Source organism: Apus apus, chromosome 4, assembly GCF_020740795.1.
Source record: "Apus apus isolate bApuApu2 chromosome 4, bApuApu2.pri.cur, whole genome shotgun sequence".
Lineage (NCBI taxonomy): Eukaryota > Metazoa > Chordata > Aves > Apodiformes > Apodidae > Apus > Apus apus.
Genome location: NC_067285.1, coordinates 105,890,646 through 105,906,034, shown reverse-complemented (window position 1 = coordinate 105,906,034; position 15,389 = coordinate 105,890,646). Strand labels below are relative to the sequence as shown.

The 15,389-nt window shown below is 39.4% G+C and overlaps 1 protein-coding gene across 2 annotated transcripts in view; it reads left to right on the top strand.

The window, feature by feature from the left end:
* Positions 1–14,419, top strand: part of FAM193A (family with sequence similarity 193 member A) — an 82,413-nt gene extending 67,994 nt beyond the window's left edge. For both annotated transcript variants that reach the window (XM_051618708.1, XM_051618707.1), the window contains 7 exons: positions 107–379; positions 717–999; positions 2,861–3,047; positions 4,819–5,049; positions 8,287–9,130; positions 12,505–12,586; positions 13,539–14,419. In XM_051618708.1, the coding sequence (XP_051474668.1) occupies positions 107–379; positions 717–999; positions 2,861–3,047; positions 4,819–5,049; positions 8,287–9,130; positions 12,505–12,586; positions 13,539–13,632 (1,994 nt within the window). In that variant the 3' untranslated portion in view covers positions 13,633–14,419. The remainder of the gene's footprint in view (positions 1–106; positions 380–716; positions 1,000–2,860; positions 3,048–4,818; positions 5,050–8,286; positions 9,131–12,504; positions 12,587–13,538) is intronic.
* Positions 14,420–15,389: the final 970 nt, after the last annotated feature.

Here is a 15,389-nt window from a genome sequence, read left to right as displayed (position 1 = left end):
AAGAATATGTTCTTGCTTGTCTGGATCTGAATTACTGAATATTTAATTCTAAATGCCATAAAGACAATTCTGTAATTCTTAATTACTATGTGTGTTTCAATTGAAGGGAGTGATATATTAGCACCAGCACTCTCAGAAATAAGACCTGAAGCACTTCCTACTACATCTAGCAATGAAGCAGCTGCAGTTACTGACAGCAAAGAGAAAAAAAATGCTGCAAAGAAGAAATGTCTGTATAATTTCCAGGATGCCTTTATGGAAGCTAATAAAGTTGTCATGGCAACCTCTTCTGCCACTTCCTCTGTCTCCTGCACGGCTACTACAGTGCAGTCAAGCAGCAACCAATTCAAAGTATCATCCAAGAGACCTTCATCGATAGGTAAGGTTTTGTAATTCACAGTCAACATAGCAACTGACTCAAATACATTTAGCTAATCATAAAGATTTATGTGGGTTTTTTAGTAATATTATGTATCTTGATGATTTTTGTTAATCACTGTCCTTGCTACTCTTGAATCGTAGTCTCTCTACTCCTGGATTAAAGAACTATGTAAAAGTCCTTGATTTTGGAGTTTGGGATTTAGAAAGGCATTGAAATACTCCCCTAATTTTAGGGAAGCTGAAAACATCCGGCACTTTGCATGATGGTTTGGGTAGTTAATTGTGGCATATTAGTTATTTTTAATTTTAAAAGTTTTCTCTTTTTCCCAATTTAGGTGAAGTGTTCCACAATATTAATAAAGAAGACCATAGACATTCTGCACCAGTTGCACCACGAAATAGTCCTACCAGTTTAGCATCCCTTTCTTCACTGTCTCCTGCTGCACTGTCTCCATCCTCTACACCACATCTTCCAAATCTTGCTGCTCCTTCTTTCCCCAAAACTGCTGCAACAGCCCCTGGATTTGTGGATCCTCATTCAGGTCTTTGTCCTACTACAGTTGCACCTCCTACTTCAACCACAGACAGCTCTGTAAGTGCCCCACCAAGTGTCTGCAGGTAAGTTTGTTGTTATTGTCGTTCTTTTTTACAGTGGAGGGAGAATTAATATACAGATACCTTTTCTCCTTTGCCAGTGGTTGTGCCATGAAAGAGTAGCTGTCTGTGTGTTCAGCAAATGAGACTGAGTTCTGGTACTTAGCATCTTACTTGGTAGGAGACTTCACAGGTACAAATTCCATTGCAGAATGCACTTGCTAAGTTTAAAGGCTTAAAAACAAATGTTTGCTCACTTGTATAAGTGTGGCCTGGCATAAATAAGTCAAGTTGTACTCTTCCTTACTGTGTCATTGTCAGGAGCAATTGCTGCTGCTGACACACAAGCCTGTTGTAAAATGTATCTATTTTCTGTCATTTTGATGTTACATGGCAAGCAGGAATAAAAAGCTGTGAAAACTTAAATATGTAGACAGATGTAGCTCATACATGGTCTTGAATCCTGCCACATGTTAACACATTTTTCTGACTGCATGTAAGACTTTTTAGGTATCAGTCCTACCATTTAACCAGTGGGAGATGATGTTCTTATCTCTGAAGGTTTGCAAAGGTCTTGGAGGTTGGGAGGCAAGTTTGGTGGAGCTGTCTTCTGGTGGCATTATATTTTGGCAGACAGACAACAGTGCCAGCTCTTCGATATGCCTGATGAGTGCAGGCATTAACAGAAAAGCAATTGGAAGGAATGAACTGGAAGAGAACCCAGAAACAATTATTGCAGACAATTTGATGTGCTATAATGGGACTGCTTTATGCTCTAGTCTTCAATCTAGTGCCTGAGTGACAGAACTGACGAAGACTTGATTTCCTTGGAATTGTACCTGTTACCCCCAGGGTGTGCTACCCCACTGTGCCACTGGGCGCTGTAGCTCTGCCTCTCAGCAGGCAAGAAGTAGTGCTGCAAGGGCTACTCAGACTGACTAGTCAGAATGTTTATACTGACTGGCAGGATCTCCTGTTATGTGCAGTAGTTTTGCATGCCTTTTCCCTAACTAGGATACTGAGTTGAATAACTTCTCATTCTGTTCTGGTCACTAATTGCTGAAAAGCAGGGGAGGTGAGGGTGGGAAGGGTGAAGTGAGGTTTAAAAGAAGATACATGTAAATTTTGCAGATAAGACAGAAGATTATGACCTGTTTTCACCTTTCTAACAGAAGACCAAAGAAATACTAATGCTGGATGAATGGGGATTATTAAAGTACTTTTTACTTTTGAAGCAAGATCACATCAGTTTTAGAAGAACTGGACAGTAGATATGTTAGGTGCACAGTTATGCAGAGCTCTGGAGGGAATAAACTGCTATATACCTGCTTAGTGAAGAGACATGCTCGTTATTTCCCCTGGAAAATAAAGGTGCAAACAGAGTAATAGGAATATCTTGTTTTTAGCTGACCTTGAATTTAGTTAAGTCAAGAGCTTGAAAATCTATTTAAAACCAGGGGATTGTAGAAACAAGTTGAGTACTTTGCAAATGCAGAGCTCTCTTCAGACCACAAATGATGAGATGTGCAGCAGTTTCAAAACCATATCATATAAAAAGCTGCAATCACTAGTTCTGAAACTATTTAACCTGTACAAAGCCAGGAAGAACAGTTCCAAAACTCATTCTCTAGGCTGCTTGTTCAGTGAGTCACTGAAGGAGTTTTTATAAAATCCTTTTCCATGTATCGTCTTGCTGCTTGGTTTTGAGCATCTCCATTTGCAAACTGCTGGATGAAGGCTATAGGATTTGATGCTTCACCGGTGGCTGATGTCCCCATTAGAGGTCGTTGTTCCTGGTAGATGCACACATAAGGTGTTTTTAAAAATAAATAAATTATTTATTACAATCTGGAGTTTTCATAGGCTTTTTCTTAATTTAACATAGTGATCCTGACTGTGAGGGCCATCGCTGTGAGAACAGTAACGCATATGATCATCAACAGTATGATGGAGAGGAGAGCCAAGATGAAGACAGCTGTTCAGAGCATAGCTCCAGTACCTCAACGTCCACAAATCAGAAGGAAGGAAAATACTGTGACTGCTGTTACTGTGAGTTCTTCGGCCATGGAGGAGTAAGTTGTTGGACTTTAATGTTTTTTAATTTGCTTTTTTGTCACTTACTCATCCTCATTTGCATGTGATTTATCAAACTGCGACTAAGGGGGTGGCATTGGAGCTCACTCAAGGAGTAGTAAAAAGAGTTAGAAAGTAGTTTTCATATTTGAAATGAAAAATTGAAGCAAATTTCTCCTGCTAAAAGCAATTGAAGAATAAAAATTACTAAAAGATTTAGAAAGCAACTGACTTGGACAATAGGTAGCATGTTTGAAAATGCAGACAAGGGCACTGAGCCATTTAAATAACTTTACAAGATTTGTGCACTTATCTGTAGTAGTGTAATTATAAATAATGCTATGAGTTTTGGTAAAAGTACATTTATTTTTTTAAATGTTTGTGGCTTTATGAGCCATTCTGCTATCTGTAAAAACAGCAGTCATCAAAGTATTAGCTTGACTTAAAATTAAAAAAACCTTGGAAGTGTTCTTACATAGAACTTGGTCAATGTAAGTATAATTCATACTTTTACCAAAAGAAAACCCAAACTACATTTTCCCTGATTTCAGTATTACAAACCATTTTCTTTACTGGTCCATTTTGATAGGCACTGACTTGTATTTGTATTCAAAGGGTGTTTTGAAGAAATTGCGAAGTTCTAACACATGCAGGTTATACAAAGTCTTTTCTCTTATGTTCCTTGTTTTAATACTGAGCACTTTGTCTGAAGCATCCCTAAGTTCATTGCCAGTAAGATGTCTAGTGAATTCTTGTAATCATACATTTTCATTTGCACAAATGAAATGCTAAATGCTGTTACATTGCCACATTAAATTATTTTCTTAACTTGAAATTTTGTTTTTCTACTGGCCTCATTTGTAAATTTGTATATAGTCTGTTTTAATAATCAGTTAACTAGTAGAATTTGAGTCTCTGGCATTTTTTTCCTATTTGAAGTAGAAGCTCAGTTTATTTGCCATCTATTTGATCAGATGCAGTTTAAAATTAGGGCTTGAAGTGAATTAAAAGCCCCTGCCTATGGCTGAAAGGGACAGGGAGAAGATCTCATTTCTTGTTGATTGTTCCCACCATGTCCATGATTGATCTGTTTTTGACAGTCATCTGATTGCACAGTACGTTACAAATTTTGCTGAAGTAGCAGAATGCTACAGGATTTTTAAGTTAATAGGCTTTGTTTTGCTGATTAGTGAGTTGAACTTGTGTAGCCCCAAACAGATGGGCACCAGATCTGGTGCAGAAGGGGAGAGGCCGAGGCAGCAGGAGAGGAGGAGAAATGAGGAGTTAAGAGGCAGGAGCAGTGGATGGGAGTACAGATACAAAAGATGATGCAGGGATTCAACTTACAGCAGTGTTAACAAGTTATTGATGTGACTCTGCTGGAGGTTGGCTGGCACGCCTCAGTGCAGGGTAATCAGGCCTTCACAGTTACAGTCCAGAGGCCCATGTAGCCCAAACTCAGACTTCACAGAAAAATGAAACAGCAGCAAATGTCTGCTCCTTTCTTGGTTTTAAGGGTATTTGTCTGTCTTCTCAGCTGTGCATTCCTCCACAGGATCAGTCATCCTTTCAGCTGGAAATACAGTTCACAAGCTAGCACCGAGTCTGACAGGCCTGTTGCCTGTTAAATACACCTTTAGGTACATGTACAAGCAATGAGGAGTTTGATATTCAGGTTTGGACCTTGCAAGTTATTTGAAGATCTGAAACGTATTAGGCCAGTGACATTTTTATATTTAGTACTCACATTTTTTGTCTCGTTTCTTTCAGCCTCCAGCTGCACCAACCAGTAGAAATTATGCAGAGATGCGAGAAAAGCTTCGTTTGCGTCTAACAAAAAGGAAAGAGGAACAGCCGAAGAAACCAGATCAGATCTCTGAAAGGGAAAGTGTTGTTGACCATCGAAAGGTGGAAGACTTGCTACAATTTATAAACAGCTCTGAAACCAAACCAGTAAGCAGTTCTCGGGCAGCCAAGCGAGCCAGACATAAGCAAAGAAAGGTAAGACATAAAAGTATGTTTATGCTAGACCTCATAGTTTTGAGTTTGTGCTATCTCCGTAAGTATATCACTGTATACTGACTTTATAATCATGGTATCTGGACAAGCTAGAGAAATGGGCCCAGGTGAACCTCATGAGGTTTAACAAGGCCAAGTGCAGGGTCCTGCACCTGGGCCGAGGTAACCCAAGATATGAATTCAGGCTGGGGGAGGTCACACTTGAGAGCAGCCCTGTGGAAAAGGACCTGGGGGTACCAGTGGATCAAAAGCTGGACATGAGCCACCAATGTGCAGTTGCAGCCCAGAAGGCCAACTCCCTCCTGGGCTTTATCAAAAGAAGTGTGTCCAGCAGACTGAGAGAGGTGATTCTGCCCCTCTACTCTCCCCTGGTGAGACCTCACCTGGAGTACTGTGTCCAGCTCTGGTGCCCCCAGCACAAGAAGGATGTGGAGCTGTTGGAACGTGTCCAGAGAAGGGCCATGAAAATTATGCGAGGGCTGGAGCAGCTCTCTTATGAGGACAGGCTGAGGGAGTTGGGGCTGTTCAGCCTGGAGGAGAGAAAGCTCTGGGAGGACCTCATAGTGGCCTTCCAGTACCTGAAGGGGCTACAGGAAAGCTGGGGAGGGTCTATTTACAGGGGCTTGCAGTGAGAGGACAAGGAGTGTAATGGTTTTAAGCTGAAAGAAGAGAGATTTAGGTTAGAGATCAGGCATAAATTCTTCAGTGTGAGGGTGGTGAGACATGGAACAGGCTGCCCAGGGATGTTGTGGAGGCTCCATCCCTGGAGGTGTTCAAGGTCAGGTTGGATGGGGCTCTGAGCAGCCTGTTCTAGTGGGAGGTGTCCCTGCCCATGCAGGGGAGCTGGAACTCGATGATCTCTAAGGTCCCTTCCAAATCAAAACATTCTGTGGTTTTGTGATTCTGTGTAATTGTTTCTTGTTTAGTTTCTGGTACACTACCTGTTTATATAAACAGAGCTGCCTTACCTGTTCTGATGCTACCTGAGGAGTTACATAGTAGACTGGGAAAATTCCTCACAATATCATCACCATGTGTTTTGTTCCAAGCCAGCTCTAGACTGGAATTTCCCACATTTTTAAGTGTCAGAAATATTAAGAATTTGATTTTTTTGTAGAATTGATGTATAAAAGTGGGGGAAGTTAGAAAACTTTATGTATTGGCAAAATTGTTATGATAAAGTATCTCTGTAGGAAGCCTGAAAACAAAGTCAGTGCTTTTACAAGAGTTGAAAATTCAATATTTGATATTTTTTAGAATGATTGCACTGGGCACCTTGCTGTCCTGACTGAAAGAGGGTAAGTGCTGTGCCACTTGATGACATGAAGGGCTGTCCCAAGCTGGGGTGAAGTAGCAAGCTGCAGAGACGGGACAGGGAAGAAAAGAATTACAGGTCGCTCTCAAATGGAAATAGGCAAAAGCATTTCTAAAAAGCTCCAATGTGTAACAGTGGTGTTATTTCTGAAAACAATATTTGCTGAGTTAAAGTGAGAGGAAGTATATATTTTTGTTTAGGTGAGCAAGCAGGGAACTGGCTTTTCATACTGCAGTTCAGGTGTCAGCCTTAGGTGTAAAGTTTAGGGCACAATGAGTTTGGGTGCTGGCTGTTTTTGAATTTTGGTAAACAGATTGTGTGATTGCACTGAAAATATTTCTTGTTTGGATTCCCTCGCTGGCACTAATTCTGCATTCTGTAACTGCTTCCAGGGGTTTGGAAGATCTGATGCTAATAAGTTACATTCTTTATGTTCATTTGGTAGCACGATTCTGCAACTTGAATGCTTAGTGAGTTATTTATGAATAAAATTCACTATGCAAAATTAACAGAATCACTGAATCTTAGGGGTTGGAAGGGACCTGGGAAGATCATCTCGTCCAACCCCCTTGCCAGAGCAGGATCACCCAGAGCACATCACACAGGAACACGTCCAGGAGGGTTTTGAATGTCTCCAGAGAAGGAGACTCCACAACCTCCCTGGGCAGCCTGTTCCAGTGCTCTGTCACTCTCACAGTAGAGAAATTTTTTTCTGATGTTTACATGGAGCCTCCTATGTTCCAATTTGCAACCATTGCCCCTTGTCCTATCACTGGACACCACTGAAAAAAGCCTGGCTCTGTCCTCCTGACACTCACCCTTAATATATTTGTAACCATGGCTGAGGTTGCCCCTCAGTCTCCTCCAAGCTAAAGAGACCCAGCTCCCTCAGCCTTTCATCATAAGGGAGATGTTCCACTGCCTTCATCATCTTTGTGGCTCTGCACTGGACTCTTTCAAGCAGTTCCCTGTCCTTGAACTGAGAGGCCCAGAACTGGACACAATATTCCAGATGGGGCCTCACCAAGGCAGAATAGAGGGGGAGGAGAACCTCTCTTGACCTACTAACCACAGCCTTTCTAATGCACCCAATTCAGTTTGCTCTTACAATGTTGTTCAAGCATAAGTAGTGGGAGATTTTCATGGGGCTTTTTTAATTACTTCTCCAACTGTGAAAAAGTAATCCCATACAGGCACTTTTAAATGTGCAGGAAAATAAATGGATATGATTGTTCTCACTGTACAACTTCGATTTTGCTACTGAGTCAAGATCAATGGTACACAATAAAGTTTTAGACGTTTGCAGTAACAGCTGGAAAAAAACCCATTGTGACTTTATTTCATGTGGTTAAAGAACTTCCGGCTGACAACAGAAAACTTTTTCGTTCTTACTGTTTTTGTCAACTTTTTAAATGTTGCTTTATTGTACTTAGTATTGTGCTGTAAAATGTTTTTAATTATTGCACTTCATAATGTTCGTGAACACTGAAACAGAGAAGCTGTTCCACCATAGCAAGAGAACAGGTAAATGATGCAACATGATGCAAACTGGAGTTACCTTAGTAATACACACAGTTGTTGAGAACGAAGCTGAATGTTTTGTTTTCAGCAGGTGAAAAATTTGATACTTAATTAGACTTAGCAATAAGATGATAAAGGTCTGGTATTAACAACAGTCACATATATTACAGAAACATAGAAAATAGAAATATAGAAAGGCTTTTAATGTACTTTCAAGAGCAACTTTTGCATACATAGTTATTTGCTGCACAGGCTTCTATATTAAGTAGGTTCATAGGTAACATCATGGATTTTAACGTTCATGGAAAAAACTAGCAATAATCTCTAACACTCTCATTTCTGAAATACTTGTCACTTTCAATTAATCTGTCATTATTTTGTAGCTTGAAGAAAAAGCTCGCCTTGAAGCAGAAGCCAGGGAGAGGGAGCATCACCAGTTGCTTGAGGAGCAGAGGCGACGAGAGGAAGAGGAAGAAGAGAGACTGAAACAAGAACTACAGCGGCTTCAAGAACTTCAGCAGTTGCGGGCTGTGAAGAAAAAGAAGAAAGAACGAACAAGTAAAGACTGTCAGAAGGTGGACATGCTTACTCGAAACTGCCAGGCAGTGAAGGAATCTGTCCCAAATGCACCTGAAGACATTCAGAATGGTACACTTGAGCAATCAGAGAAGATAGAAACCTCCTCTGCTTCACTGTCAAGACATGTGAATCATACAGAACAGAGGCCGGTTTCTGAAACAGGCTGTGAACTATCCAATCCTGTGAACACTAGAGACTCAAAGTTGCTTTATCAGAAAGAGGGGAGTGTAAAGCAGCATGAGCCCCTCTCTTTTCTGCTTGATATCATGCATCAACATAAAGAAGGAAACAGCAAACAGAAGCTAAAGCAAGTAAACAAATCATCTGCTGAACAAGTGAAAAAGCCTATTGAATCCCCCAAAGCAGCTGAGATTCAGACTAAAACTAGAAACCAAATAGAATCCAAAGCAAAAGCAGCAGAGCTACCAACACTTGCAGAACCTAAAAAAGAGGAGAAGAAATTAAACAACAACAACAAAAAACAGTTGAACCATGTAAAGGAGGAAAAAGCACCTGTAACAAGTGAATCCCCTTCACCAAATGAACAGCAACAAAACAATAAGCTTATACTTGCAGATTCTCCTCAACCAAAAGGCAAGAATAAGAAAAACAAGAAGAAAAAAGGAGACAAAATCAACAATTCCATTGGTAAGTGTAAACAGAAGTTAAAGAACCTGAGGGTTTTTTTATTATTGCCATTTAAATCCAGAAGTTTGAAATCTTTCTCTTCAGTCATTTCTGCCAATGTTAATTAAAGAAATGAAAACTGGTACCAGGAGAACTCAAGTCATTGCAATTACAACTGGGAGATGTATTTAATGAAGAGGTGTAGGATGCTTTAAAGAATTAATACTGGTTTTGTAGATGGTTTTTGTCAGTTAAGAAAACAAATCTCCTGTCTAAAGCCTATCTTGCTTAGAATAATTTTAAGTAATAGTATGCTGAAAGCCATTTGTAATTTCTCTAAAAGCCAGGTTGTTTCTCATACAGCATTAAGAATATAGTCTAAACTTGGTCCTACTCTTTGAGCAAGGAAAATCAGGAGTTTTTGCAACCAAAAAAACCCCATTCATACATAAGTATGCATTTTCTCAGTGGATATAATTACTTTCATATATTAATTACATTAACAGTTGAAGTCAATGGAAACAATTATTTACTATTGTTTATTTGACAGAGTGAAAACTTACAGTGGGATGTTAATTAGTTGATACTACTGAATGTTTTCTCCACATAAACATTAGTTTGTACTAGTAAACAATTTTTTTCTTTAGCTGATTGAAATAATGAAACTATCAAAGATTGAGCTGACTTTAAAAAGTCACAGTTGCATAAAGAGATAGACCTGTTGGAGAGGGTCCAGAGAAGGGCCACCAAGATGATCAAAGGGCTGGAGCAGCTCTGCTATGAAGACAGGCTAAGAGAGTTGGGGCTGTTCAGCCTGGTGAAGAGAAGGCTCAGGGGAGACCTTACAGCACCTTCCAGTACTTGAAAGGGGCTACAAGAAAGCTGGGGAGGGGCTTTTCATCAGAGAAGATAGTGATAGGATAAGGGGTAATGGTTTTAAACTGAGAGAAGGGAGATTTAGGTTAGGTATTAGGAAGAAATTTTTCACCATAAGGGTGGTGAGGAACTGGAATGGGTTGCCCAAGGAGGTTGTTGATGCCCCATCCCTGGAGGTTTTTAAGGCCAGGTTGGATGAGGTTTTGTGCAGCCTGGTCTAGAGGTAGGGTTCCCTTCTCATGGCAGGGGGGTTAGAACTTGATGATCTTTGAGGTCCCTTCCAATCTTAATGATTCTATGATTCTGTTTTCTTCCCAACATATTTTGGTTTTCCTGCAAACATGTAACAGCTAATACCAGAGCTGAGAAGCACATACAGTGCTAGCTCGTTGGCTTTGTCAGGCTGCTAATCTAACTGCCATTCTTGCGCACCAGTTTATTCCTGTGTGTGCCTGGTCCCTACTGGTACTGCCAGTTGGGATGGCAGTTTTGTGATACAGACATCTGTCTGCATGGAGCACCCAGTCATTCCCTTGGGATCACTCAGGAACTGAGTGGTAACGGTGCATAAGTTGAATGTCCATTCATCAGAATGACTTAATATTGCATTTCCCACTGCCATTCTATCTGGTAAGCACCTCAAGATACTGACCTTGATTCTTTGACGTCTCTGCCAGTGTTGCAGAATGCTTATGTTTATTAAGCTTTGTTACAAAAATGTAAACTGAATTCCTGGTTGTTGCAGTTGTGTAGCCCACCTTTGGTTTTGTGGTTCCATGGACGGGTTGAGTCAGCACACCAATCTATCTTCCTAATTCTTATGTTCAGTGTTTCCATTCCATGCCAGTTGAGCAGTGACACAGCATTGAACCTTTTCTCTGATACCATAGTTCCTTTGCATACTGTCTTGTGGTGTGTTTGTGTGTTGGGGTTTTTTTTATTTACCAAGAAGGATGTACTCCAGTCAGTGAAATAAGACAAAACTCTAGAATTAGGAGCAGAAGGAGAAGACTGGAGACATTTGAAGGACAAACTATTGAAGAGACTGGTGGTGGTGAGGAGTGTTAACTGTAAGAGAACTTAGATAGCTTTCTGCATATTTTCCTCCTCCCTGCCCCTCACCATTTTCTGCTGCTTAAATCAAGTATTGTCAAAATCTCTGAAAACTAATGTTTAAATATGAAAAAACATAGGGATATGTTTCCAAATTTATAAAGAGATGATTGTGCTGCTCTCTGAAGAGTCAAGACTGGATTGCCACTTTAGTTCTGCAAGAAGAATATTGTAATATACAATTTTTAATTTAGCTGTAATTTCTTAAAGACATAGGGTTGATACGCCAGATTAGCAAAGGCACAAAAAATTATTAAGAACATTTTTGGGTTTGGTGTGGTCTCTGTTAAAGATATTTATTCTGGCAGGGCATTTTAAGTCTTTGTTATAAAGACCTTATTGCTCTCTACAACTACCTGAAAGGAGGTTGTAGTGGGGTGGCAGTTGGTCTCTTCTTCCAGGTAACAAGCAACAGAACAAGAAGAAATAGGCTCAAGCTGTCCCAGGGGGATTAGATCAGATATTAGAATAAAATTATTCACTGAAAGGCTAATTAAACACTGGAATAGGCTGCCCAGGGAGGTGGATGTGTCACCATCCTTGGAGGTGTTTGAGATATGGTGCTTTTGGGACATGGTTTAAGCACTGGAGTTGGTAGAGTTAGGTTAATGGTTGGTAGAGTTGGGTTATGGTTGGACTCAATGAACTTCAAGGTCTTTTCCAACTTGAATGATTCTGTGAAGATGCTGAAGAAAATTATGGGTTTTGGGAAGTTCTGTGTAAATAGGGTTTTCTGGTTCTTCAGAAGTAAGTTGCAAAGATAAGAGGAAAATGCTCAAATTGCTTCCTACAAAAAATTAAGCTTTCTAGAGATTTTTTTTTTTAAAATAGCTGATGCCTAAATCCAGGCCATATTAAAACATGTTAAAAAAACATTTTAAAAAATTCCTAATTGTAGGTAGCATGACTTACTACTGCAGACACAGCCTGATGATCATGTGCCAGAGGGACTACAGCAGCTCTACAAACCCAGAATTCTTGAAATATTTTGCTTTATAAATACCATTTTTAACTGTTTCTAAAGCTGCCCTTTTAGTAGTAAGGCTAACAAATTGTAGGCAGTGAGACACTATTCATTAGTTGTGTGATTCATCAAGCCCTTTGTATAATCTGACCATGCTCATGTGTATTCCAGGTTTAAGGCATCTTTTGCAACCCATGTGATCAATCTGTTCCTGTTCTCAGTGTAACTCCTTAAAGGCTGAGAGAGGTACTAGTATAGGGTTTTTAAGAAGTGTCTTTTAAATTATGAATTTTTGTTAATTCAGCCTACATATAAAAAATCAGTTGTCTAGATTCAGTCAGGTCTCAAAAAACATCTTTAATGCAGCTTCTTCAGGCTTCTTCTGCTCTCCTTACCCCCCTCCCATGGAATCTAAAGTAGTGTCATCCTTTTTGCTTTGTAGATGATGTGTTTCTACCCAAAGACATTGATCTAGACAGTGTGGAGATGGATGAAACAGAGCGAGAAGTGGAGTATTTTAAAAGGTAAAGTGATGTAATCCCTACACATAAAGCTCTTGTGCTTTTTCACATAGGCTGTGGTTTTAAAAAAAACCCATCAAGAAAAAAAAAAAGTCCCCCACATTTTAAAAACTAACTCCTAGCAGAAAATCCTCCATTGTACTGAGTTATAATGTAGCAAGTCCTTTTACCTCTGACATTCTGAATATTACAACAATCATCAAAGCTGTAGCTACACAGACACAGATGATAGCTGAGTAGCACAAATACAGAAATGAGAACCAGAATCATCTGTGTGTCCCCCAGGTTCTTATCAGGGCTTTCAAAATAGCCTGTTACCATTTTTTTTTCCAAAAGCGAAGTTTGTGTGAATGTTTCTTTTATTATCTACACAGACCAAATACTGATTAGTGTTTTAAAAAATAATAAATATGAAAAATGCTTTGTTAGGTGTCAAGTGTTCAGAAAAACCTTTGTCTTTTAAATTTCAGAACAAATACTCAGAAAAGTTTTATTCATGAGGGGATGCCAATGCAATGACAGTAGAAGAATAATATGAATCTGTACTTGAGAAACTTTTTTCTTCTGTGCATTTTGGTTGCTTCTGGGATTTATGCATCACATTAGTTATCTTTAATTTTCCTCAAATATGAGCAGGGAGTTCATGTTTGAATGATGTAGCACATGTCCTTCCATAATACTAGAATCTGCTCAAATTTTTGTTCTTTAGTGGTGACTAGATGTGCTAGTTTCCCATGAATACACCTAATGATACCTATTAAAGTAACTGGTTTATGATATATTTGAGTTATGAACAAGTTGTTTGTTTGGGGTTTTTTTTGTAGGTATGCTTTTTTTGTTGGTTTTTTTTTTTTAGTTTTGTCTTTCTGAATGAGAGCTGCTCTTCAAAAGAGGGATAACACCTGTGGTTTGATTTTAAGTATATTGATTTCACTTTATTCTTTTTTCTTTACAGATTCTGCTTGGATTCTGCCAGACAGACAAGGCAGAGACTTTCCATCAACTGGTCCAATTTTAGCTTGAAAAAAACCACCTTTGCTGCACATTGAAATGACACAATATGGGGAGGGAACCCTGCAGGAATCAATGAATGACAACTCCACTTATCTGTCCTGCTGTGCTGAGAGCTTCTCTGGTCTTGAGCCAGTGCTGCCTTGCCTTGTCCCCAGTGCTGTGTGGATCTGCACTGAACCCTTTGGCCTGATAATTCTTGCAGACTGAAAAATTGCCACTTTCTACCTGAATTTGTTAGCTTGTGTGCTTGTAGTCTGTGAGTGAGACTTACTTGATTGTAGCTGTATGCCGTTGGAGTTGGAACATTAGCTCTTTTCCATCTCCTTCTGAATGCCTTGGCCTCAAAGACTTTAAATTGCTTAGGCTTGGGTGGAGGCCAAAATACTAGTTTGCATCATCTGCAGTGGCTCCTGTCACTTCTGCATCTAGCTATGTTTTGTCACTCTGACTCCTGACAAAGGAATGGACCTAGTCAGTTGTGCTTTCATCTGCTCCACAATTCTCCTGACATGACTTCATGAAAAAGAGGCTCTTATGGGACAAGTATTTCCTCAGTTCTTTCACAATCTACTGTTTAAGAGTGTACAAGTTACGCTATTTGTGTTTTGATTTTTTTTTTCCTGACTTGTAGCCAGCTTGTGTAAGAATACTTGCAGAATGAGAAAATTTAAAAAAGAACAGTACTCACACTATCAAATCTGTTATAGAGTGTATAATTGTATTAACACTGAAGCCTAACTGGCTACTTTTTTAACATATTGTTAAGTAATATTAAAATCATGTCTTTCTTTTTGAAAGATGGAATACATTAGTATGGCAGAAGACTTGTGTCTTGCTTCTTTCTGATTGGGTAGGGGAAGGGAAGAAAGAAACATACCAAAAAATAATGGTTTTCTGAACTAAACTTCATCTTCTGAAAGAGTTGGTCAGTGAATGCTACTTAACTTTATCATATTTCTCTGAACGCTTGTTTGCCAGCTCACCTGAGGGGAAAAACTGCTCTCTGCTAGTGCAAGGAAGACTCCTGCTGAATGCTGGAATGAAGTCTGTGTGTTCTGTAGTGCTTCTATTTCAATAGGTAATTTGTGAGAAACAAGGTAATATAAATATTTCCAATTTATTGTCAGTGCAGAAAATAAGTAGAGAGGCTCAATTCTACAATCACATAAATAGTTAACAATATAATAATGTTTTACTGGTGGTGTAGTATTGCCTAGCATGGAAAAAAACTGATAGTTTAGCATTTGGATCTCTAGAAAGATACTGCACTTGTACAAATTTTTCTTACAGCGCAGCACTTATTCAGAATAGAGACAACAAAAGCTTTATTTTTACCTCCAGGTTTCCATACTTACCCAAATTATAAAACAGTCTTTCAGTTTTAAAGAACATAGGACTTCCACTCAGCATCAATGTGAAAGGAAACAGTTTCAAAACACACACTAATGTCCTTTTCCAGAACTGTTTGACATTTTTCTTTCTTCTGCATGTTAGCACATACTCCCCTGTGATACAGTTACTGTGTTTGGGACTATTTTGCAAGACACAGTGTAATTATACTCAGCTTTGGACTTAAGAAGATTTAATAGATTGTTTTCATGTCCCCCTTGAGTCCCAGATTAGCAGGAGGATTGAGTTGGCTACAGACCACCAAGGTATCTACAACTTCACATCCCTATTGTCAGTCCTGAGTTCCTATCCCAGGGTGTGCTTCTGGTTTGGAATACAGTTGCTCAGCTTGTACCCATCCATTGCAGGTAAATGAGCCCTCAGTCTCCTCTTCTAGAGGAGA